At 36.1% G+C, this 25,693-nt stretch overlaps 1 protein-coding gene across 1 annotated transcript in view; it reads right to left on the reverse strand.

The window, feature by feature from the left end:
• Positions 1-25,693, reverse strand: part of LOC113253470 (glutamate decarboxylase 1-like) — a 44,247-nt gene that overhangs the window by 17,260 nt on the left and 1,294 nt on the right. The window contains exons 2-8 of the mRNA XM_048218578.1: positions 25,490-25,643; positions 9,858-9,974; positions 8,989-9,231; positions 6,441-6,531; positions 3,513-3,625; positions 2,870-2,985; positions 1,222-1,301 (exon numbers count right to left, since the gene is read on the reverse strand). Coding sequence (XP_048074535.1) covers positions 1,222-1,301; positions 2,870-2,985; positions 3,513-3,625; positions 6,441-6,531; positions 8,989-9,231; positions 9,858-9,974; positions 25,490-25,643 — 914 coding nt within the window. The remainder of the gene's footprint in view (positions 1-1,221; positions 1,302-2,869; positions 2,986-3,512; positions 3,626-6,440; positions 6,532-8,988; positions 9,232-9,857; positions 9,975-25,489; positions 25,644-25,693) is intronic.

A 25,693-nucleotide genomic window follows, 5' to 3' on the forward strand; every position in this document is an offset into this window, starting at 1 on the left:
CTAAAATTATGTGTTAAAAAGCTTTTAAAAATAAGAATGTTGAGCAACTGGGTGCTTACAAGAGTAAATCATGTTCCTATTTTAAAAAACTAACTGTTGTGAATAAATAATAGAATATCCCATTCATAATAATAAAAAAAGATATAAAGTATCTTGGGTGGGGGTGATTCTCAGGAAATGTACCCAGAATATATAAAGAAAATCAAACAACTTGTGATAAATTACTGAAAAATAAACTTATAAAACACATTTGCAAGATATTTTATATTCATTTACTATATATTTCAGAATTTCTAAATACATAAAGATTCCTTACCAGCCAATAACAAATAAACAACCAATAAAAAATGGGCAAAGAACATGAACAGACAAATCACGGTAATATAGAATTGGCTGGTGAGAATTTTCAATGATAAAAATACTGATAATATTCAGGGTTAGCATTGTAGATAAAAGCATCAATTAACTTAAAAATGTTCGAAAATAAAAAATATTTATGGAATTGTAAATCTAGACATTCTTTGAATCAATTATTGTTTCTAGGAATTCATGAGAGATTTTCAAACACAGACTCTCAAATATTTTTATACAATTATATTCATTTAATCATTGTTCTTAAACACTAACATCTAGGGAGAAACCCTTAAGTGTCTTTTAAAATAAGATTTATGAAATTCTGTGACATTCATAAAATGGAAAACTCAGAAGTAATTAAAAAAGAATAAAGTCTGCCTGAATTCATGGGATAAGATTTCTAAAACATATTATAAAACCAAAAAAACTATGAAAGCAAGTTACAGAATACACACAGAATTGATGTGCATAAAATGATCCTCAGAATATATGTAATATTTGTCATATCATTTACTTCGGAAGCGTATTCAAGGAAAATGGAAACATATTTTCCCCTTGTAGATTGCTAAAGCAGTTGAATTTTTTCTACAAATATTATCCTATTTTCGTGTGTAGTTATACTGCAAAGAATTCAATATATTTAAAATCGGGAATATACGTTGACAGTCCCACTCATATAAGACCAAATTTAGTAAAGAAATTTTAAGAATAGGATAGGATAATTTTGGCGCTTCTCTCATACTAATGGCAGTTAAAATTTATTGAAACTGGGAGAGTATTCTTGCTAAAAATTGGAATAGGACATAGGATTTTAATCTACGAAGCATAATGATAATAACGATTTTTGAGAATATGTTAGAAACATACCTTTCATCACATTTTACTTCAATTACATTGTCAGTTCCAATACCAAGGATTGCTGCAGCTTTTTTTACTGAATAATGACCCTTGGGCAAAAATGAAAATAGGAAAGGCATTCATTTCTCTGCATTCCATGATCATTTACACTAGTGCATTTGGGGGCACAAACACAAAGATTAGAATGGGTATACACACCCATACAGGTCTCAAGGCATATTTCCAGACCTTCATCGTGACATCTGTTCAGATGAAGGAGGCTGTGACGCCTCTTTTAAGCATCACACAACTCTTCACATGCAGTGGGAGTTTGAACATTCTAGTGCTCCATATGCGCAGAAAGTCGTGTCACTTATAAATCTAGTAATAATATTCTCCGGTGATAAAATCCTAACATTCTCAGACATTTGTAACTCCTGCATTACAGACACACACACACACACACACACACACACACACACATATATATATATTTTTTTAAGGCGTGAGGCTTGGAGAAATGCATTGATTTTCTGATGCCTGCAATTCTTAATTTTGACTTTGACACCAACTTTGATTTCTTGCCTCCTAGATAACTATTTCCTTGTATCATTCTGCCTGCTGTAAATAATATCAGTAAGATGGAGGTATTAGCGGCTCAAGATCTAAACTTGGACCTGGTTATTTTTAGTTGCCAGGAAAGGACCAGATACATGAAAGAAAAAAAAAATGCAGAAATTTAAAACCTTAACTCTGCTTCATTTCAATGGAGAATGCACCAATTAAATAGGAAATGAATTTTTTAATCTACATTATGGAAATTCAGCATATTTACTCACTCTGTGCAAAAATTATATGTCAGATAATGAAAATGACATTTGTAAAGCAGCATCTTAAGTTTTACAGTAAATGACATTAATTATGCAGCAGTAGTCTCCAACTTGATAAAATGCCTGTATATAATACCAATTTGAGTTTGGTCAGAGAAGCATATCACAAACACAGAGACATTTCAAAGAAAACCCTGTGTTTCCAGGCACTTTTTACATGGAATTCTCGAACTGTGATGACTATTACATTTTAATATCACAAATGTTGCTGAGGTGGAAAAGAAAAATGTGACCAGATTTATTAAAGGGACGAATTGATTTTTTTAAAAAGTAGGGTTGATGCTGTGCACAAGATTGGAAGACTAAAACAAAAAGACATCAGTGGATACACTGTCAATATCAGACACATTTGGCTGAGGACCTAGTCTATAAAAATAAGCCTTTCTCTTTAACTGATTCCTTTGATCCTCACTGGAAAAATAAAACATCAATCACATTCTTCTATACCTTCAATGATAAAGAGAATCATTAAGTCTTTATAATTTTTATAGCTTGTTTTTTTGGTAAAGATAGCACAATGCTTTATATTTATAATCCCGTTTTTTGTTAGTTTCTCATATTCTGAAATTAAATTTTAATCCTGAATTATCTGTATTGCTAATCTCTAGAGCTTATATTGACTGGAAAGTTGTTTTTTCTCTTTCCAATATCAATATGAAGACCCAGACACAGAGATTACTGAACCTATATATTGTTATAGTGAAGCTAATATTCTCTGACTTCCAATTACTTTACAGTTGATCCCAGAAGACTCTTAAAAGTTGGAAAAATCTAGACTTGATACTTACTTGTTCAGAAACAAATAACACGATGCACGGGAGTGCGGTCATGCCTTGTCTTTTTATCTCTGGATATTGCTTATAACGGGCTACTAATATACCATAGAGGTTGGATATACTTCCACCTGTGCAAGAGAAATAGTAACGTTAACGTAATTTCAAACATCAGAAATGTTTATTGAAATCATGACAATTTGAGAGCTTTCTGAAACTAAAACAGTGCCAAATCACCAACTTTTTCCTTTCCTTTGCTTTCCTTATTTAAAGATTTTATTTATTTATTAGAGACAGAGAGAGCACAATTGGGGGTGTGGAGGCTGAGGGAGAAGCAGGCTCCCCACTGAGCAAGGAGCCCGATGCGATACTCGATCCCAGGACCCTGAGACGAAGGCAGATGCTTAACCGACTGAGCCACCCAGGCGTCCCGCAACAACATTATTTTTAAAATGTCTTTCCTTGAAAGTGTTGAGAGAAATGTCAAACACCACAATTCATAACTTTTAGATTTATGGAAATTTTGTTTACAATTATAAATAACACAATAGCTCATGAACATTTATCTCTTAAAAATAATAGCACTCATTGAAATATATTTTGAGTGCCTCCTAGTATATATTTTATTTGGGAGAAATGATTTCTTGCTTTTTCTTACCAGGTGCAAATATTCCATCTGCTTCTGTTTCTCGCCAGCCAATAATTTCATACATTTTCTTAAGAAGAATTGTTTCCATGACAGTAAATACTGGAGCTATTTCATAGGTAAACCTATATTACATACATAGATTTCTACTGTGAATCATATAAAATGGAAAAGGATAAATAAAATCATGTGCTAAATAAGGTTATACACATTTTTTGGTATTCTACAGAAAACTGTAGAAGAAATAGTTAAAACTTACATGCTGTAAATCACCCCTTCCAGATTAAGAGTATATTAGTTCTACAAAGATCTACAAAGAGAGTATCATGGACTCCATTGTTTTGTGCAGTAACTGGGAATTTCTTTCCCACCAAAAGGAATTTTGAAAGCAACCCCTAGCCCTCAGCGCATACACAATACTCTTACGGCCAGAAAATGCCGTTTTATATCTCTATGGGGCAAGTTAGAGAGAGATCTAGAGCTACAGATGATATTGGGCAGAACATGAAACAGGTAGAAAAAGCCTTTTCCCAAAATCGATTGATAATGATTTTCTACCTAAAAATTGTACTTTGGACGAGCACACCAAAAACAGGCTAAAAACTCCTATATTTTCAGTAACCGCTCGAAGCAAGTAGACGGTGAAAGGCAAGGGCAGCATAGGATTCCTGAACAAGAATTCGGAGAGCGTGGCAATGGGGACTCTCCTCTGAGTCACTCTGTGAGATCAGAGTCCCTTCCACAAAACGAAGCAGCTAAGATGAAAAAGAAGTCTGTAAGTTTTGTCTCTACATACCGTATACAGTACGCAATGAAGTACTTACCGTGCGTTCTGAAATCAAACAGTTGGTTCAGTTATTTTTAAGAAATTCTTTTATTTGTCCTCAAAACCCTTTTAAAGACTGCTGTAAGTGTTGTTACATAGAGACAGCAATACCGGACACCATTCACGTGCCACTCGAGATGCTCTCACATTGCTCTGTCTCGAAAGCCTCTGGACATAATTCAGGCCCAGCCACTGCTGTGACCACTTTCACTCAGACACACTCACAACCCAGCAGAGATTCGCCTCCCACCTACAAGGCAGGCGCTAACCTCCAGCCTGGGGGAGGGGTCGCCTTTTGCATCCAGGCATGACAAGCCATGGAATCTTCTGGGAGTCCCAAGAATGCCCAACCATGGGGGAGTTAACATCCCATGGTGCAGTCCTTTGGCCATAAGAGAGCTGGTGGCAAATCAGTTCTGTCCCCTTGTTCCCTGCAGATAGACCGCCCTCTGAAGCACCCGTTTACGGGAGGGCACTGCCTCCCAGACGATGGACCGTTCGCTTCTGCTCATACTAGTGGTATAAGCAGGTTTATCACCTCCCTCATGTTGCTCTCTGCCCTGTCCTGACTCCCTTCATCTGTCCTCAACCCTGTTCTTCAGGGTGGCGTGGCCTAATAAAGTCGTCACGCATAAGCTCTTGCCAGGGGCCCCGCACAGAGACCCAGTAAGGAAACCCATTGCCTCTGAGAATTAAGACTCTAGTTCTAAGAAAAACAAAGGAAGCAAGCCTCATACACTGGTATTTCAACCGGCTCATTTCTGCCAGCACGTGCTGTGCCAGCTTCCACCTCTACCCACATTACCTCTCCGATGCTATCTCCGTGCCATGGAGTAGGCATCATTATTTTCAGACAACAGAGACTCATTTAACTTCCCAGCACTGTACAGGGTAGAATTAGGACTGGAGTTTGGTTCTCCTTATTTCCACCTCGCATGTTTCTATGATCTCAGAGTATGGTAAGAGATCTCCGTTCATTAACAAGGAAGAAACTGAAGGTAAAGAAGAGTCTCTGAAATCCCTTCTCTCTGCATTGCCCATGTGTTCTTTCTACTCTTCTCCTGTATTTGCCTCAATAGAGAATGATTAAGTCTAATAACCATGGGATTCTAAACAATGGAGTAAGATTTATAAATAAAGTCTTATGTAATCATTTATATAGCAAAGAAACATATTCTCTCCAAAGATAAGGTGTTTTTAGTAACATATTACTCTGTGCATATTTCAAAGTTCATAATCAAGCAGTGAAAATTAAAAATAGCAGTAGCTTGTGTAAGCCATTGATGTTTGCACTTTATACCTATAAAATGCCGATCCTACCAGGAGCCATGCATCATTAAAACCCCAATGATCACTAAACAGTTAAAGTAAACCTTACTTTTTCCACATCGCAAAGCAGTCTCTCCTCATAAACATTTAGTTCTTGGTTTTAAAGTTTAAATTCCTACCAGCTCTCTCTTTTGATTGCTAGTTAAATTATATTAACATTTGACACAGACTGTTCCTTTCAATTTCATACCCAATCATTTCCCTGTCCTTTCAACCTTGAAAAATATTGCCCTAAAATTAACTTTACTTCAAAACACGGCGGCAGCAGATCTAATTTGTATATGACCAATGGTTCTGCTGTGGCAAAGGTCAAATTTTTAAAGAGTCACATTGGAGTTGGATTTAGATTTCCTTTAGAAGTTTACTTTCTTCACCTTTGATCAGATTCAGGTTCTAATTTGTATTCGGGCAGCTTCCCACACACTCGTGTGTGTTTTGGGCTATGGGATGCTGGGGGCTCTCTGGGGTAGTGTTTAAGTGATTCCAACCCTAGAACCGGACTCACAGTCTGCACACTAGTAACCCGGACTGATCAACTGACCTCTACTCCTCACCAAGGAATTCAGATCCTGCCAGTTTTTGGAGACTGGCCAGAGGACTGGATAAACCTCAAACAGCCTTACCCAGGGAACATGGAGCAGCTTCTCTGCATTTCTCGCAGGGTACGGGCTATTTGCTTTTGATACGGCAAGCATCGTATCCAGCAAAAATACACAATCTACACCTTCACTCTTGCTTACGCATGTCTCTGAGGCTCACGTTCCTTGGCCCAGAAGGACACTCACATGTTGGTATTGGCAGTGGCGGTCAACCATTCCCCGGCAAGTCCGACGACATCTAGGCCACTGGAGAGCTGGTTAAAAAAGCGAGGGTGTCCTAGAAAACAGACAAAACTATAAATGAGCCAAAATAAAAATACAAGGCTAAAAAGCGGTTCAATTTTCTAGCAGTTTCTCAGTGAACAGGTATTCAGGGATCACGCACACATAAACTAATTATTTCATCCAATAAGCACTACTGAGAGCTCTCACAGGCAGGGGCAGTGCTTAACATGGGGGGACACGGTAGTTAACAAGCTGAACGGAGCCACCGCTGTGCGGGTCTTACTGACCAGTGGAGGCAAACACCAATCTGTTCAACTGCAATTGTGAAAAGCACCACAAAGGAAAAGATCGGGATGTTATAAGACCATTCCTGGGGGGCCTAAGGTGGTCAGGGGAGCAGGGACAATCTTTAGAGAAGGCTTCTTGGAGGAAGTGATCTTTCAGGTAAGATCTGAAGTTAGCTTCCAGACAGAGGGTGGAGGAGACGCATCATGGGTAGGAGGAGACGCATCATGGGTAGGAGGAACAGCTTGGGAGAAGTCACCGAGCTGAGAAAGAGCTCATAAGCTTGGGGGGAGGAACCCATCCTGGGTGGAAAGTAGAAAGACCCAGGCCGGAATGCATGAAACCACCTCAGTGAGTGAGGAAGGGACCACCTAAACCAAATTCAATCATTTTTTCTCAAAACCGCTTCCACGTTTTTTGGACTGATATTTTGGACTGATATTCACAATGATATTTTGAAGTTTTATATTAATAAAGAATCACCAAGCATTAGTTGCCACATTGAACATTCTATATCCAACTCAGTTTAAATTAATGCCTCCTTAGCCGCTTGACACTTGTTTGACAACAGAGCTCAAGGATGACTTGCCTCCCAGCTCTCTGCAAACCTTTTCTCTCCGGTCACTCTCCCCCACCTGCAGCGCCCCTCCTCCCACAGCATCTGCATGGTTTTTAATGCGTAGGTGCTCAGTAAATGTTCATTAAATTGGAAGGAACGGAATGCCTGGAAGTTGTGGCTGCATCACGGAGTGTTTCTTTCTATTATTTACTTTTCGCTTGCTCAGCATCTTTGCTTTTTCCCTCCGTGCTTGATACTGGGAAATAAACGCAGGGAATGGGCCCCTAGGGATTCATCTACACTTGCGATGCCGAATAAGGGAAGGAAAAAGAACTTGATTTACATCTGTCAGAGTGCTTCCCAATTGCCCTGCTGTTTTTCAGGGCAATTTTTTCTCTATTTTTATTTCTAACTAAAATTTATTTCCACTTCACATTTACTTTATATGGTTGACCTTAGTCTTAAAACATGCCTTTTATTTCAGAATCCTATGAGGCTTTCTTTTTGCCTTATTCAATAATATTTTTCTAGTTGTACATATACTATATGTTATACAAGTGCATAGAATAGAAAACGATACATACAGAACAGGAATTTTTATACGTATATGTAGAGAAATTATCTACATAGCTATCCAAATACTTATAATAAATACATTTGGAAGGTATAACTTAAGAATGTATTTTTATAAATAGGTAGTTTTATATGTGTTGTATACATATATACACTTTCACACAGAGTTTAAAATATAGTTAAATATAATTGAAATCATATAGCGCATATTATTTTGTGGTATGTCTTTTTAGAAGGATTAAAATTCTGTGAGAAATTCCCCATGACTTTCCTGGGACTTTAAATGGTAACATTGCATAGTATCCTCTCAAAGGATATCCAGTTTATATAAGGTAAATGTCAAAATGAGTATACTTTTGTTTTGTTTTTTATTATTAAAATTGATGTAGAAATGAGCATTCTTAAATATAAGTCATTTTTGTTTGTTGGCATGGTTGATCAGTTTGGTTTGAAGATTAAATATTTGTGATGCATAAAATTTCTGGGATGTCAAAAATACACTATTTTAAGTGTGCCTCTTTCCAAAGATTATGTTGTTTCCGATACATTATTTAGTATACATCTAAGATTTTAGAGAAAAGGGTCCATAGAGCCTATTCAAACAGTATTAGCTCCTGAAAGTATCATTGCTTTAAGTGGTTAAGAATAAAGTTACAATAAAGTTAATCAGAAAACACAATTTCTAAAATATGGGATGTATATATACATAATTATACATATATATTTTATCTCTATATTTTATTTTATATATATATTTTATTAAATATATACATATATATTATCTATATATTTTATTGGTGTAAAAGGATAATCAATTGAGCATCAAAAATGAATATGACCAAATGAAATAGGTAAGTGAAAATAAGTTAAAATGGTACATTTAGTTGCCATTGGATATAACTTCCCAAACAAAACTATTTTTACCTTTCTTTGTTAATTAATAAACAATTCATATATGATAACACCAATTTGAAAATAAACTAGACAAATAGTTTAAATAAAAATGAGTAAAACTGGACCAGTTTCAACATACACATAAACTTAAGACTACTCATTACATCTCCAGTTCAAACACATCGATTTGAAAATCACCTGTTTTAACACCATATTTTAAGGTATCTGTGCAGTCAACAAGTAATTGCTCCAAAGATTCAGGGTGGTCAGACAGTTCTAAGTCTAACCCATCCAAACCTTCAAGAAGTTGATGAGGATGATGAAAGTCCAGTATTTTACTCTTAACATCAAAAGTTTTTTTGATGTAATTCAGAAGAATATTTACCACTTGTAGCAAAAAACATTTTGTTAAATCTTTACTATCCTTGGATGGCAACAAATCTAGAGGGGAAAAAAAACAGATAAAACAGCCAGATCAGTAACTAGAGAACCAAAGAAAATCACCATGGGGATAGAGTTTTGATCATTGGAAATTAAAGATATTAAAAGGCCATGTCAAACAACAAGTAGCATGTGTCCAAACCTTACTTATAATCTTCATTGAAAGTCCCACTGGATAACAATTTTCTCACACACACACACAAAGCCATTTTAGATTAACGCCATTGGAGTAACCGAACCTTCAAGATCCCCCAGGTGGACCTTATTATATTGCCTTGTCAAAAAATGAGCTGGTAGTTGTACGTTTATAAGTAAATTAAAGCATCAAGGGTCGCCTGGCTGTCTCAGTTGGTTAAGCGGCTGATTCTTGCTTTCAGCTCAGGTCATGATCTCAGCGTTGTGAGATCCAGCCCTGAGTCAGGCTCCGGGCTGGGCATGGAGCCTGCATGCGATTCTCTCTCCCTCTCCCTCTGTCCCTCCCTGTATGCGCGCGCTCTCTCTCTCTCTCAAAAACAAAAAAACAAAAAACAGTTAAACATCAGATCTTTAGGAAATTACAATTGCTTCAGTAAGTAGATGACAAAAAAGAAGGAAAGAATGAGACAACATGTTACTGACATCCATACCTGAAGCATAAGCGTTTGATAAATTAGTCGTTACAGTCTCAGTCTGAGCACCTTTTATCACATTTTTCTCAGTTGACTGAAAAGTATGACCAGAACTTTTTCTCATCTCTTCCTTATCTAAGTTAAAAAAGGAAATATTTTGTGATTATTTAAGCATGCTGATAATATGCATGTAGTGCTTTTATCTGTAAATAGATGCTTTCAAGAAATTCATAATCATTGAAATTCTGATTTACATCCACAGGTGATCTCTGGTGGGTAGGTATAAACTGGAGCGAAGCATTACTACTACTGAAATTATGTAAGGCTCTTTTATAACCAGATAGAGAACAAATGATACAACTTGTGGTTGTTAGTTTCATATTAGCTTAGTGTACAGGATTAAGAATTTAGTAATTAAGACCTTTCATGTTTAATTATAAAAAACAATGCCTACTTCATAATAAGATCCCGTCATTAACATTTAACAATGCGTAATAATGTCCACTATATATTAAGAGCTCTAAGTGCCTTGCACACATTTTAATCCTCACAATAAGCCTACAACATAATCCCATTTTCCCCAGTATGCAGATAAAGAAACAAACTTAAGGAAGTTAAGTAATAGTAATAATCCTAAATCTAAATAATTCTAAATAATTCTAAAATCTCACATGTATTGTTCTATTCAATCCTCATGACACAGGGTTATGATATAGATGCTATTATTATTAACAAAAATAGCTTATATGGTAGAACTAGGATTTATAGACAGATGTTTGAATCCAAAGACCATTAAGTTATCCTTTAAAAATTAGTACATCCTGAGGTCCTCTTCAATAAAAATATTAAGCCAAACAACCAATCCAGCAAACAAGTCATTCTTAAGTATCTTTTAATGTTCTGGGCAATGTGGGGGGGAAAAGGAAGTATAAACTATAATTCATAATATCAAGGTGTTTGCCTACAGCGAGACAGAAAAATAGGAAGTAATCAGAAAATAATTTCTAGCTAAATTTTGTAGTTTTGATTTTATAAGCTTAGTGGTATTAAATGCTTCCAGTTTTAATAGATTTTTCTTAAAATAAAATAAACCAATCCCTATATATTTCAGATTGCATTTTTTTCAGACTGTAGCAAAATCAATTTGGTTTAGTTTTGATACAGTGTTTAAGCAGTTTAAAGTGTTTATGTATGACAGATAAAAATGTTCTATTAGAGCTTTCTCCATAAAGAATAAAAACCTGATGTATGAAAAAACTGTGTAAGACAGAAATTACAGAAATATGAGATGATTTGTAAAGCATGCAGTGTACTTAAAAACAAATTTCCATATTACATAATGACCCTGTAGACAGACATATATTAGGTTAATTCTTTATAAAATTTTTTTTCTAGAGGAAAATTGCTTTTTAAAGTTTCAGTGCTCTACAGAATGAATAATAATAACATAAATAAATTCTAAAGTAACTAAAGTTTTAGAAGCATAACTCCTTTTAAATAATTAGTGGAGGGGCGCCTGGGTGGCTCAGTCACTTAAGCATCTGCCTTCGGCTCAGGTCATGATCCCAGGGTTCTGGAATCGAGTCCCACATCGGGCTCCCTGCTGGGCAGGGAGCCTGCTTCTCCCTCTGCCTGCCGCGCCCCCCGCTTGTGCTCTCTCTTGCTTGCTCTCTGACAAATAAATAAATAAAATCTTATAAAAAAAATAAATAGTGGAAACAATTACAAGAAAAAGTGAAATTTTAAAAAAATCTACGTTTATAGAGAATATGTTTATGTTTATAAAGAATGTTTATAATGTTTATAAAGAAATGTTTATAAAGAAATGATATAAAAACCAAGAGTTGATATATTGGCATAAGAATTATCCTCCATTAATAGTGCAACTACACATTGAACCTACAACATAAAACTATATTAAATTTATATTTAATAACAAAATGACTGTTTTAAATATGTAAGTAAGACAAAGACTGCTAATATGTTTTTGTCAAAATATGTGATATATGATTAATATATGTGATTAATAATCATATAAAATAAGACTTGTTCTACAGTCTGCACTTTTTGACAAGTAACACTCAAAATCCCACTCTTTCAGTTAATAATAATTGCCACTGAATTCCCACTTCTCACAAAATTTCCACTTACTTGTCAGGCTATATCCACACTCCTTGACATCCATGTTCTGTGAAAAAATACTATCTGCTTTCAAAGACTACCTGGGGCCAGAGCGTGCTTTTATGTGATGGAAAAGAACCTGAACATGAAAGGTTTGACCTGCTGTAACTTATAACATAGACTCTCTTCAAGCCCTTTTTATTGATGGCACAGAAATATGAAGCAATTTCATTATTTGTAAAAAGGGCAGGGAGACAATGCTTTTATTTGTTTAGAGAATTAAATAAAAGACGATTGCAATGTATTTGTGTTTAAACATTACGGCTTTTTAAAAGTATGATTTCATGTCAAAAAAGGAATGGCTTCACCTTCCCTTGTGACAATTACAACTTTTATCAGCAGGGTGAAGTGTTAAGTACTTAACATTCTAGGATAGAAATGAAAAAATGCACAGGCATGTTAATGATACAGGTCACACACTTGTAACACAGGTATTACTTTTTGCCTTTGGATTGAAAACCTTAACATTTTAGGTTTTTTTAAAGATTTTATTTATTTATTTGAGAGAGAGAAAGAGAGCGCACAAGCAGGGGAGAGAGGCAGAGGGAAAGGGAGAAGCAGGCGCCCCGCCAAGCAGGGAGCCCGATGCGAGAGTCGATCCCAGGACCCCAAGATCACGACCTGAGCTGAAGGCAGCCGCTTAACCGACTGAACCACCCAGATGCCTGAAAACTTTAACATTTTAAATAATCCAAAAATACATAATGGTCATCACTTCTGAGCCTCATTTCCAAGTACACATTTTCTCCAGAATTAATCAAATGTCCACTTATCCCTTGAGATTTACAACTATTGAATAACGTGCTGATCAACATTATTTTTCTTTATTAAGCAAGTTTGAGCATGTTAATGAAAGAGTAAGAAAACACTGATGATTCACATAAGAAAATCACCTGGAATACATTATCCTCTATCCTAGGCTATTGTGTGCTATTTATAAAATGATTAAGTAACTCTTAATATATTCTAATAATAATGGAAAAAACATTGTGGTTTATCAAAAGCCATTTACAACTTCCAACCCAATTTGAGACAGTTACTGCAACTTTTTCCTCATTAAGGAGTCCACTTAGAGCCTGTAACAAACAAAAGTATACACATTTGATGATTTGAAAACCATTTCCCCCTTTCATTGCTTTCCAGTGGAATTGACTGATGATGGTAGAAGTGGACTAGATGTGGGAAAATAGAAAAAATAAACCCAAGGAGTCCCCAGCTGTCTTTCCATTTCTTTCAATGCTCTGCAGAGCTACTTTGCTCTAATAGTGTCGTGACATCCATTAAGGAAGATTGTCCCATTATCTTCATCCTGCAAAGATGAACCCTTCTCATGACTCCAAGTCTCGCCCTTGTCCCTGTCAATAAGCCCACCCACAAATGCCCACTGCGAACCCTTCTCATGACTCCAAGTCTCGCCCTTGTCCCTGTCAATAAGCCCACCCACAAATGCCCACTGCGAACCCTTCTCATGACTCCAAGTCTCGCCCTTGTCCCTGTCAATAAGCCCACCCACAAATGCCCACTGCGAACCCTTCTCATGACTCCAAGTCTCGCCCTTGTCCCTGTCAATAAGCCCACCCACAAATGCCCACTGCTCGCGCAGTGCATCGTCCCTCACATTCCAAGCTCATCCCGGAAGCTCCTCACCCGCCCCTTCCTTTCTCACACATAATAACCACCAGCAATCAATATTCAAGACTCAATCCCAATTCTGAGGAAATGGGTTTGAGCCATAAATTACTCTAGTTGTCACTCATTTTTTTCCCTTTCATGTCCTCACTGCTGGCAATCAGGCTTGTATTTGTAGACATGCTCAGCACAGAACCCTCCCCAGCCCAAGGGGAAATTAATGTTGTTGTTTGTTTCACCTTATCCTAATTGTATATGTTTGTAAACACATAGAAATGGAAATTAAAACCCACACTTTGTCTCTACAAAGAATGTGAAAGCTTTCTTACATTACACGACATTATATGGGACTACAAAGGGGAAAAAGAGGACAATACTCCCCTCTTATGATTGGCAGAAATATTAACACCTATAGATTTCTTTCCCTGGATCCTTGCTGTATTTCGTACAGTGTTAAATATTTTTCATATGTTGAATCTCCATAGAAGGTCTATGATTTTGGTATTGTCATTAGCTTGTTCTGTTTCATATGTCTCCTTACCTCAGTTCTGCCATCAATAAGGCGGGCATGGTACTAATACTTACTCAGGGCTTTGCGGTATCAAGAGATAATGCTTCTTAAGGTCTTCTAACAGTAATTCTTTATGTCACTCTTTTCTCTGGCAATCCTGAAAGACAAAAACAAACAAAAAATAATTTTAAGAATGCCACTTGCTCTGACAAAAAGTGTGCACTGACTTGCCAACCACTATATGTTAAAGTCCTTTACTGACGCTTTCCTTATGCTACCTCTTACTCCTCATTTACAGAAATTTTCTGCATCTCAAAAGTAAGTTCATTCATTCTTTTTCTTACTTCCCCTCATTATATTTTGTGAAATTTAATCTGTTTTAAATGCCTTTCTTCTTCCTTTCTTCTAATTCAAAGGTCACATTTAACACACATTTATCAAGTATTTCTTAGGTGTCAAGCTGTCTTCTAAGCTCAATTTGTATTAACTCATTGAATTCTCCCTGAAACCTTACAAATAACACTGCTGTTTGCCTTCTCCATTTTACAGATGAAGAACCTAAGGCACCGAGAATTCATGTTATTTGCTAAGACTCACATAGCTACTAATTGGCAGACCCAAGATTCAATCCCAGCCATTCTGGTTCTAGAATCTACTCTCTTAACCCTATCCTGAATTCTATCTTAGAAGGTCCAACTCACATCTTAGTAGCTCCATAAATATGTTCTTATCTCCATCACTAAGCTGACGTGATCTTTATTTTTCTCTGAATTATCACAACAAATATTGGTCAATTTTTGTATAGTTTATTTGTCAGTTCAATGCATTTATTAGAAGTTGTGTCTTGGGGCACCCAGCTGGCTCAGTCAGTAGATCATGAGACTCTTGATCTTGCAGTTGTGAATTTAAGCCCCACGTTGGGTGTAGAGCTTACATTAAAGAAAAACAAAAGAAGTTCTGTCTTGATGTGGGAGGGGAAGTACAAAATATACATTAAATATTGCCCTTAAAGAAGTTATAACTTGGCAGAAAAGTGAGTAATGGAGAGAAAAGTGTCATATTTTAATAATGGGAAAAGTGCTACATTTATAGTAAGGATGATAATCATAGATTCTAGAAGAGACATGGGACAGGGTGGTACAGGAAGGTGCCATCAAGGTGCTCTGCGAACATTTAGCAGGAGACGAACATGGAAGGCCTCTCTAAAGAGAACAACATGTGAGCTAAAACATGGAGGATAAGTATCATTTAACCACATGTTGAAGGAAGAGAACATATTCAAGGAAGAATCAAACAAATCCACAAGATGTTGAGATGTCAATTGAAGAAATAAGAGAAAATCAGGGTAGAGAACAGCCCAGAAAACCAACAGGGAGACGTAATCCTGGGGATCTGGGAAGAGCGTGTGAATGTGTTTGGTGCTTATCCTTAGAGGAAAAGAAAACCAGAGAAGGCCTTGAGGTGTGCAGTGACGTGACTGTGGTTTCCGTATGGTTGTAGAAATAATGGTGAAGGGATGGTGGTTGAACATAGTAAGTGTATTAGTAAAACTCTGAGCAAGAGCTGTTTATCATCTGTGAGATTAACAGCTTATAGAACAGGAACATATGCCATCTGAGAAATTTTCCAAAGTGAATTCTAATTTAAATACATGAATTTGAGGGGTGCCTGGTGGCTTAGTTGGTTAAAGGTCTGCCTTCTGCTCAGGCCATGATCCTGGAGTCCTGGGTTTGAGCCCACGTTGGGCTCCCTGCTCTGTGGGAAGTCTGCTTCTCTCTCTCTCTGCCCCTCCCTCTGCTTCTCTCACTCACTCTTTCTCAAATAAATAAATCTTTTAAAAAATGCATGGAATTGATCATGATGATGGCACTATATTATACAAATACATAAAATGATATAGAATTATAAGGGGGTAGAAAATTTCATTGAAACGAGAGATATAATAATGATAATAATTTATAGGCATTGAGCCTTTGGTCTGAGACATGATCTGTTCTAAAAAAATGAGAATTAACTCATTTAGTCCTTCCCAAACTCTATGAAGTAGTTTATTAGTTAAAACAGTACATGGCTACTTTAACAGAAACCAAAATAGTGACTTAAGCCAATTAGAAGATTTATTGCTCTCCTACATACAAGTCTAAACTGGTAAATGGCTCGGGGCTGTTGTATTATTCTGTCCGTGAGGTCATCCAAAGACCAGGGTTCCTTCTATCTTGTGGCTCTCCAATCCACTAGACCAGTGCTCTCTTGAGAAATATACGTAAAGGACATATGTAATTTTTAATTTTCTATTAATCACATTTTAAAAAATAAAAAGAAACAGGTGAAATTAACTTTAAAAATTCATTCAATTTAACCCACTATATCCAAAATATTATAATTCAAACATGCATTGCATCTCGATTGGATGTTAAGTGGATGTTTAATTACATGTTAGTTGGGAAATACTTGGTCCATATTTAGATTTCATAAAAGCTTCAGTTGAAAAAAAATAGATTAAAAAATAGATTAATTTATGTGTTTTTCAAACATACTTAAAAGTTCTTTGAGGGGCCCCTGGGTGGCTCAGTCCTTTAAGCAGCTGCCTTCAGCTTGGGTCATGATCTCGGGCTCCTGGGAACAAGCCCTGCCTCCGGCTCCCTGCTCAGTGGGAGGCTCTGCTTCTCCCTCTCCCTCTGCTCCACCCCCCAGCTTGTGCTCTCTCTCTCTTTCAAGTAAATAAATAAAAAATTTTTTAAAGAGTTCTTTGATAACTAGAGTATAAATTTTTAAATTTAAATTCATTAAAACCAAATAAAATAAAAAATTCATCTCTTCAGTCACACTAACCACATTTTAAGTGCTGCACAGCCACAAGAGGCTGGTAACCACTGACTGGACAGCTCGGGTCAAAACTGTTGCTTTCACACACTTTTCATCCACAAAGCTAGCTTGTTAGCACTGTATCTGAATTCTAAACCAAGGGATGGGGGAAAGGGAAATAAGAGAAATTAGACTATCGCTAGAGGTGTGATCTAGAACTAGTGCACGTCTTATTGGCAAGGACTTAGTCACATGACCAGAGAGCGGCCATGGCCACACAGAGCTGCTGGGAGGTTAGCATAGAAATGATAGTCTCCTGCTGGATGGACATCTTCCCTGCTAACACTTTGTATAGAAGGGAGGGAAGAGGTGAGCAGAGAAGAGGAGATTTACCATTACTAATACAAAGATGAGACGGATATTGGGAAGCATTAATAATCCAGGCCATGCGCAGAGACTGCGGTACTAATTTTCATATAAGGAAAGGGAGGCACACAAAGGTTATGCGCCTTGCCCACATTTGTGCATTTATTAGCTACTAAAGTTGAAAAAATTATATTTGGACCATGATATAAAAAATTTTTTGAATTACAACATGTTAAGCATGGAAGACTGTGAAAATTGTTACCTAATATTTTCTTCTTTCTTAACTTACCTATGTCGATACTCTAGAGACTTTAGATTGTATAAACTTTGAAGGTGAGAAAAAGTATAATTCAATTCCTTATACACTTTCACAGTGCTTAATATCATGTAATGTTTCACACATTTATATGTGTTGTCACACTGTAATATCCAAAGAAGGGTTACATCATTCCTTTCACCTAGGTCATATTTATCAGCCTTTCTTTCCACATAATTTCTGATTATATGGGTTCAAAGAGAAAGACAAATTTAAAGATAGAGTAAACAGCTAAATTTGTGGGACAGAAAGACATAACTCTGTAAACACCCAGAGACACACTGATACGTGTTTACTTTGTAGGGTTTGACTTCATCTGTTTTCATAAGTCACTGATGTCTTCTGGGAAAATTTCTTTTCATCTCTGAGAAATTGTTTTTGACAATACCATGAAGCATGATATTCTAAATACACAAAGTACAGAGAAAATCACTCATGCTTTTATCTGGTCTTTTACATTCATGTGATTCTTTCATCTTTCATTTCACCTTCATTTTCCCATAAGCACTTGTAAACTTACTGTTTATACATACCGAAAGAAGAAAAGATCACAATCATATAATATACTCGAAACGATATATTGTTCTTTGTACTTCCTGCGGATAACTACAGGATATCTTTCTTTTATTAGCTTGCTCTTTAAAGTTGAAAGAAAGAGTTTTGTTTTGTTTTTGTAGATCACCATTTGCATTATACAAATATATAATTCATTATACAGACACATAATTCTAACACAATATCCACAGTGTAGAAACCTACAGAAAACTTAAGAGAGTTTGCCCAACAAAGTACAAGTAGCAACTGTCAGGGCAGAGTTTTGACCCCAAAACTAGATCTTTGACCAAAAACTAGATCTTCCAACCTTAATCTCTTCATTTTGCTAAAACAACATAACATACTAACTATTCTTGCCCATCTAGTGACTTAGTAAATAGATCCTGTGATGTTATCAAAATTTGAAATTGTTTTCAGATAATGTATGCTTTTACTTGAACATAAAATATTAATAAGTAAAGCAATACTGATTCGTTGCTTTCAACATTACTTCTTTCACTCACCTGAGTTCGATGAAGCCTTCCTAAATGGCTGTCTACATTGAGGGGATTGAACTGCCATTCATAACTCCACATTCTATTTGTTGACACATGTAATTCATATTTTTTCTCAGAAGTTCCACATTTTCTCCAAGCCTGAATTATGAAGAATGATTTTTTTTAAAGATTTGCTTATTTATTTTAGAGAGAGAGAGAGAGAGTATGGGAACAGGTGGAGGGGCAAAGGGGGAGGGAGTGAAGCAGACTCCCTGCTGAGTACAGAGCCCAATGTGGGGCTCAATCCCACATGACCTGAGCTGAAACCAACTGAGCCAGCCAGGTGCCCCAAAGAATGATTTTAGAATATGGACTAATAGGGACAAATAATTCCAAGTTGAATCTCACAGGTTTTAGTATAATCTGGCCTGAACCAGATCTATAACATCTACGTTAACTGACTCATAGCACCCTTGGAAAATCAACGCATACCTCGAGTTATTCCAGTTATGTAAACCATAAAACAGCTAACTAGTACCTATCTCATTATGACTGTTGTTATTCAGAGACAACTTAATCCAATAACTGAATGAAATATATATGGAACAACTGGCTATTAAACCAACCAACTTTTTTGGTATTTTTAAGAACTAAGGGTTATTAGTGTTTATCAGGTTATATAACCTGGAATCAATCAGTCCCTCCCAGCCTGGAACAAAAAATTCACAATGTCCAGCATCCCATAAAAATTATAAAATATACAAAGAAGTAGAAAAAAAAATGTGACTTGCAACCAGGAAAAAAAATCAGTAAATAGAACCAGAAACAACAGAGATGTTGAAATTAACAGGTAAGGACTTCAAAAAACATCTGCTACAAATATATTCAAGGATTTGACAAAGACATGCACATAATGAAAAGATAAATGGAAACAATAAACTAAATTAAATAGAATTTCTAGGGGTGAAAAAAAACAACTGAAATGAAAAATTCACTAGCTTGGTCTAATAGAAGGTTAGAGGTTACAGGAAAAAAAGATAAGACTAATGAATTTGGAGAAAGGGCAATAAAAATTATCCAAACTGAAGCACAAGGATAAAAAATCCTGAAAAAATATGACCAGAATCTAGTGATATGTGCAGCAAAATAATGCATTTTAATATATCCTTAGCTGGAGTTTCAGAAAGAGAGGAGATGCAGAAAAATATTTGAAGGAATAATGGCTAAAAAAATGTCCAAATTTGATCAACGTTATGAACACACAGATCCCAGAATGCTCTACAATCCAAGGTGAATAAACAGAAAGAAAGCCATACCAGAATACATATATCAAATTGCTGAAAGCAGTTATTTTAAAAAAATTTATAGCAGTCAACAAAAGATTCATTATGTACAGGGGACTAATGTTAATAATGACCAGACTTCTCATCAGAAATACTGTCAGCAATGAAAAGACTTCCTTAGAGGAGCCTGGGTGGCTCAGTCAGTTAGGGTTCGACTCTTGGTTTCAGCTCAGGTCATGATCTCAGGGTCCTGAGATCAAGGCCTGTGTTGGTGGGCTCTGCACTCAGTGCGGAGTCTGCTTGAGATTCTCTCTCTCTCTCCCTCTGCCCCTCCCTCTACTTGTGTTATAAATAAATAAACAAATAGAAAAGACTTCTTTAAGGTACTGAAAGAAACCAAGCAGACACTAACTAGACACTAACTAGAATTTTGTGTCACATTCTCCATCACAAACAAATGGGACTTTGTTGACAGTACTACAAGATACTTAATTAAGGATATTCTTCAGGGTAAAAAAAAAGATGAAAAGATTTTTCAAAAACTTGGCTCTACACAAAGAATGAAGAGTGCTGAAAATGATAAATACGTGAGTAAAGGTATTTTTCTTATTTTAAGTTTTAAAAAACAATTCATTGTTTAAAGCAAAAAATAGATATATGTGTATATATATACATATACACACACATATATAATGTATATACATACACACACATATGTGCGCGTGCGCGCACACACACACACATATATATATATTTATTTATTTATTTATTTATTTAATTATTTAATTATTTTCCTCAGGTGCAACAGAGAAAACCTGTAATATAAGAACGTAAGGGCAAGGAGTACTTGTTGGATTTGACAGTATAAAGAATATTGGTTGTCCTTGCCAAACAAGTGTCAATGAAATATTGAGAACAGAAACCATTCTGGTGGGTTGACAAGTGAATGGTGGTATGGTTTTTATTTTGGTCTTGGAAAGGAGGAGTAGTTTTATAAAATAAAGATATTAATGTTAATATGTATGATAGTTAATATAACTATTATTTTAAAGTAAGTTGATAAATATTTTTAACTTTACCAATTTTAATTTACAATATTTCTAATACAGCCAAAATTATTAGTTATACCCCAGATAAAACAAATTCTTTGGGTTTTCTTTGAGATTTTCAGTAATTTTTAAGCATAAAAAGGGATTCTGAGACCAAAAGTTTTAAAACTACCATGTTATGAAATGCTGCCTTTATAAGCATAGATGTTGTAGATACAAAATTATTCTTAAGTAGAAAATAAGATTCCAATGGTATTGTCTTATTGAAAAGAAAGCAATAAGTAAAATGCTTTTTCTTATGGTGCCTTATTATTCATTTTTAATGATATATAGGTATGACAACTATGCCTAGTGTTTGCATTTGAATCTCAAATGATCATTACTGAATACAAGAGGGAAAAAAATAACATCTGGATATCACAAAATAAACCAATAACACAAATTGGCTCATGAATATTTAATTCGCACATTAATTCACCTACTGAGAAGGAAGACTAGCAAAACAAATGAATAAACTCATAAATATTCCTTGAATTATTTATCTATTTGATCTTTTGTAGTGTATTATGCAAAAATTTTGCTTCTTAAATAAATGACATTTGAATAGTTGAAAAAAATGCTCTCTCATTATAATCACTGGACACTGCTATGCTAATAAAAGCAAAGATGAAAGATAGAGATTTACACAATTGAAAACCATTTGAAAATGAGATATTAGTTGGACTCCTGTCATATTAGGAAACTTTAAAACTGAAAGAGATGGCGATGCTTAACTAGGAAAGAGCAGAGCATAGTACATTATCTCTCGTCTCTTCAGTTTTTTGGGAGTGAGGCAGAGTTCTATCTACCCATTCACACTCATTCACTTAGCCTCCTGTGTGCTCTGTATACACCAGATGATCGGGTCTTGTGTATCTGTCCAAAATACATTTATTCCTTGTGAAAGTTACTCTCATAAATTAAAGGTTAAGCTCTGTGAAAACTGCTAACTCAAATTTGCATGCCTTCCTCAAATTTCCTTTATTATTTGAGTCCTATTTATTCCTATGTCCCTTCTGTCCTTCTTAATACCTTAAGAGGAAATAATTTTGTTTCCTCAGTATTAACATGGAGTATTTTAAGTTTTATTCTGTTTTTACCTTAAAGTGCTTATGAAATATCTTGGACTATACTTATTTACATGCATTTTACGTCATTGACTACATTATCAGTTCCTTGAAGTAAACCAGCATTGTGTCTTATCCACCTTTGTGCCTTACTCAGCTCTGTCTGTATCGATCTGGTGCACAGCAAAGAACTTAGTAGATGGCTATTTCGTGTTAAAACAAATTAAACACCCTCAGCAAGGTCTATCAGCTCAGCTCAACTCGCCTGCTGTGAGGGCCAAAAAATACACCTGACCCAGAGAAAGTCAAGTGGCAAGAGTACCATCGTCATATTTTGTATTATTATTGAAAAAGAATGAAAGAATACCTTCCTTCCTATTGCAAACGAAAAAAATATAAAATCTATGTTCTTAAATCTTGGGATAAATACTAAATACAGTCTTTTATTTTTTCCCTCTAAATTATGTCAAAGCGCTAATTACTAAGTACTAGGCTATATGGAGAGATGAAGTGTTAGAGACGCGACCTAGAGCTCAGACACCTACGGCATGTGCAATCAAGGCGCACTTTGAGGAGTCAACTTCTAATCACAAATTTGTCTCATTCATCTTCTACGTTGCCAACGATATCTCGTAACTGAATTTCTTCTCTATGCTCTTGTTTTCTTCTCATCCTACAAACCACAGCCAAGTGAGTGTTACTTACATGCCTGCATTGATTTAGTCAAACGACCTCTACTGATGCATCGCTCAGAGAAGAGAAATAATTTTCCCTCTACCCTTCTAGGTTTGTGGCTGAGACCCCCATAATAAAAGACAGATTAACAGGAGAAAAATGAAAAGAAGTTTAATAACACGCATACCTCCTTTATACAACGGGACATATCCAGGAGAAACTGAGTCATTCCCCAAAATGGTCCAAGCACCTCTGGTTCAGTTTTTTGAGGGACTCTAGAGTTGTTAGAGTAAGCAATTAGGTTCTAACAAGATACTCTGAGGGTCAGCAATGAGGAAGTCATGGCCAGCTATTAGAAAATCCAAGGCTTATCCTGGCCTCCCTCCACAAGAGGGAACAAACCAGACAGGCCCAGGATGGCAGTGGCTATGACAGGAAACCCCTGACCAAATTAGGAAGAAAAAACCAGAAACTGTTTCCCTGCCCCAAGTAATCAATATTCCACTCCCCACTAACAACTGTCAATAAAAGAAACCCAACCCCCGGGGCATGCAGCTCGCTGGCTCTCAAGCTCACCTGCTGTCATGTTTCAAGAGTGCACTTTTCACTTTAATAAACATTCCCACTTCTGTTATTCATCAACTGTGCTGCATGTCTGTCCTTGAATTCCTTCTCATGACAAGACCAAGAACCTTTGGTGACTCCTTCAGTTCTGGCTGGCCAGGGTCCCAGTATCTCCCCACTTCACCCAGCAACAGAGTGGCCCTACTTTCTAGAACGCTTCCTTCTGTGAATTATTCCAATATTCTTAATATTCTTCCAACACCCCTTCCTTCTTTTTATTTTTATTACTAAGCTAGTTCAAACAACACTGCTATGCTAAAGAATATAAATTATCTTGAAGGTCTTTTTTCTAACAGCTATAAAGCTAAAAGAGGATAAAGTAAAATCTTGGTATTTGAAAGGAGCATTTTGTCACACATATCTTCCTTTATCATGAATGTTACTCAATTTGCTAATAAACAAAGATTAATACAAAATTGCAATACAAAATCTGAGAATCAAAATTAAACTGAAATGAAAATGTCAATTTTCAATTCAATTTTCTAAAATTAATAGGCAAAATTTGCCAGTATTGCACCCACAAATCAATAGATGACAGTTTTCTCCTTATACTATGCAATTCTAAACAAAATATTATTTTAAAGTAAGCATGTTATGTATAGAGCGTAAATCTGCTGGTATATTTATATCAAAATACAAGATTTAAATATTTTCACAGTCTTCAACAATCATTCAAGCCTTGGTTATCATACCCTTCACTGCATCCTTTACTCACTGAGGTACTTTGGGGGAAAAGCTTGAGAAGAGGATTCTAGGATACAAGAAGCCATCGTGGAGTTTCTCGTGGAAATGACGTTATCGGATTTGTGTTTCAGAGTTCTCAGAGTTGCAAGTGTGTATGGTAATAAGAAAAAGCACTTGACCATTGGTATTATTAGAGAGGGTACTGGACTCCATTGCAGTTTCCCTTAAGAGGGATAAACCAACATGCTTGCAGCAATGTTGTGCAAAACTTGAGAATTTCTCTAGATTTCTATTATGTTGCACAGCTGTAACTTGCTCCTCTTTGTTACTGCCGCAGAGTATTGTACCTAAAATATATTTAATTGTATACTATCTCTCTCCCCCAAAGACGTATAAGGTTGTTTTTTTTTTAAGATTTTATTTATTTATTTGACAGAGAGAGAGAGAGAGAGAATGAGCACAAGTAGGGGGAGCAGCCAAGGGAGAGGGGGAGGGAGAAGCAGTCTCTCTGCTGAGCAGGGAACCCAATGCAGGGCTCAGTCCCAGGACTCTGGGATCATGACCTGAGCTGAAGGCAGACGCTTAACCGACGGAGCCCCCCAGGCGCCCCGGAAGTATATGTTCTTTGAAAGCTGAGCTTTTCTTTATTTGCTGCTGTAGCTTTATCACTCAAAATCGCTTCTTGACATATTCCAAATTACATGTGCATGTAAGGCCTAGGATATGTAGATATCTATATATAATACATAGAATAGAATAAAGAATCAATGAGCACCAAAAAAATTCCTGATAAAATTATAAAGAGAATAATTTTGAATATTTATAAAAATAATATAGAGCTCAAGGCACACTTAACATCTTACTTATGTTAATCAATTATGGGAAAGGTTTATTTAAAAACCTGACTTAAAAAATAACTCTATATTCTTTTCTTTTATTTTCTGTATAAAAGGTAATCGAGTTAATTATAATTTCCCCTTAGGGAAAATTCCACTTTCCCAATAATGAGAGAGAGCCTTGAACATGTTGCAGTAATTTAAAAGCTTAGTCATGTATAGAAAATTAGAATAAACTTAACTATATAGAATAAAAATGAGAACAAAAGATATAAAAGAAAACCAAACAGTGAAAGAGTGGCCAAATGCAGTATTTTACCAAACTTACATCCCTGTGTGCTACTTTGATGTGAAAAAAATAAACTCCAACTTATTGTTTAAAGAGAAAAGAAGAAGGATGGGAGGGAGGGAGGGAGGAAGGGAGGGAGGGAGGGAGGGAGGGAGGGAGGAAGGAAAGAAGGGAGAGAAGGAAGGAAGGAGGGAGGGAAGGAGGGAGGGAGGGGAGTCATAACACTACACCACTGACTGCATGTTCCAGCACAGGTCACTTCAACCTTTTGGGGTCTCTGCGGTCTGAAATGGGGTGATTTCCTCCTTCACTGGGCAATTGTAAGGCTCGGGCATGACAATGAAAGTGTAGGAAAAAATGTTGCCATTCGTTCGCTCCTCTATCTTTAGGTGCACAGTGTCAGGTGTAACCATTAGTTTCTTGGGAGGATAAAAGAAGTTTTATTATTCTTTTGGACGAGGTCAATTAA

This window comes from Ursus arctos, unplaced genomic scaffold (assembly GCF_023065955.2).
Source record: "Ursus arctos isolate Adak ecotype North America unplaced genomic scaffold, UrsArc2.0 scaffold_17, whole genome shotgun sequence".
NCBI lineage: Eukaryota > Metazoa > Chordata > Mammalia > Carnivora > Ursidae > Ursus > Ursus arctos.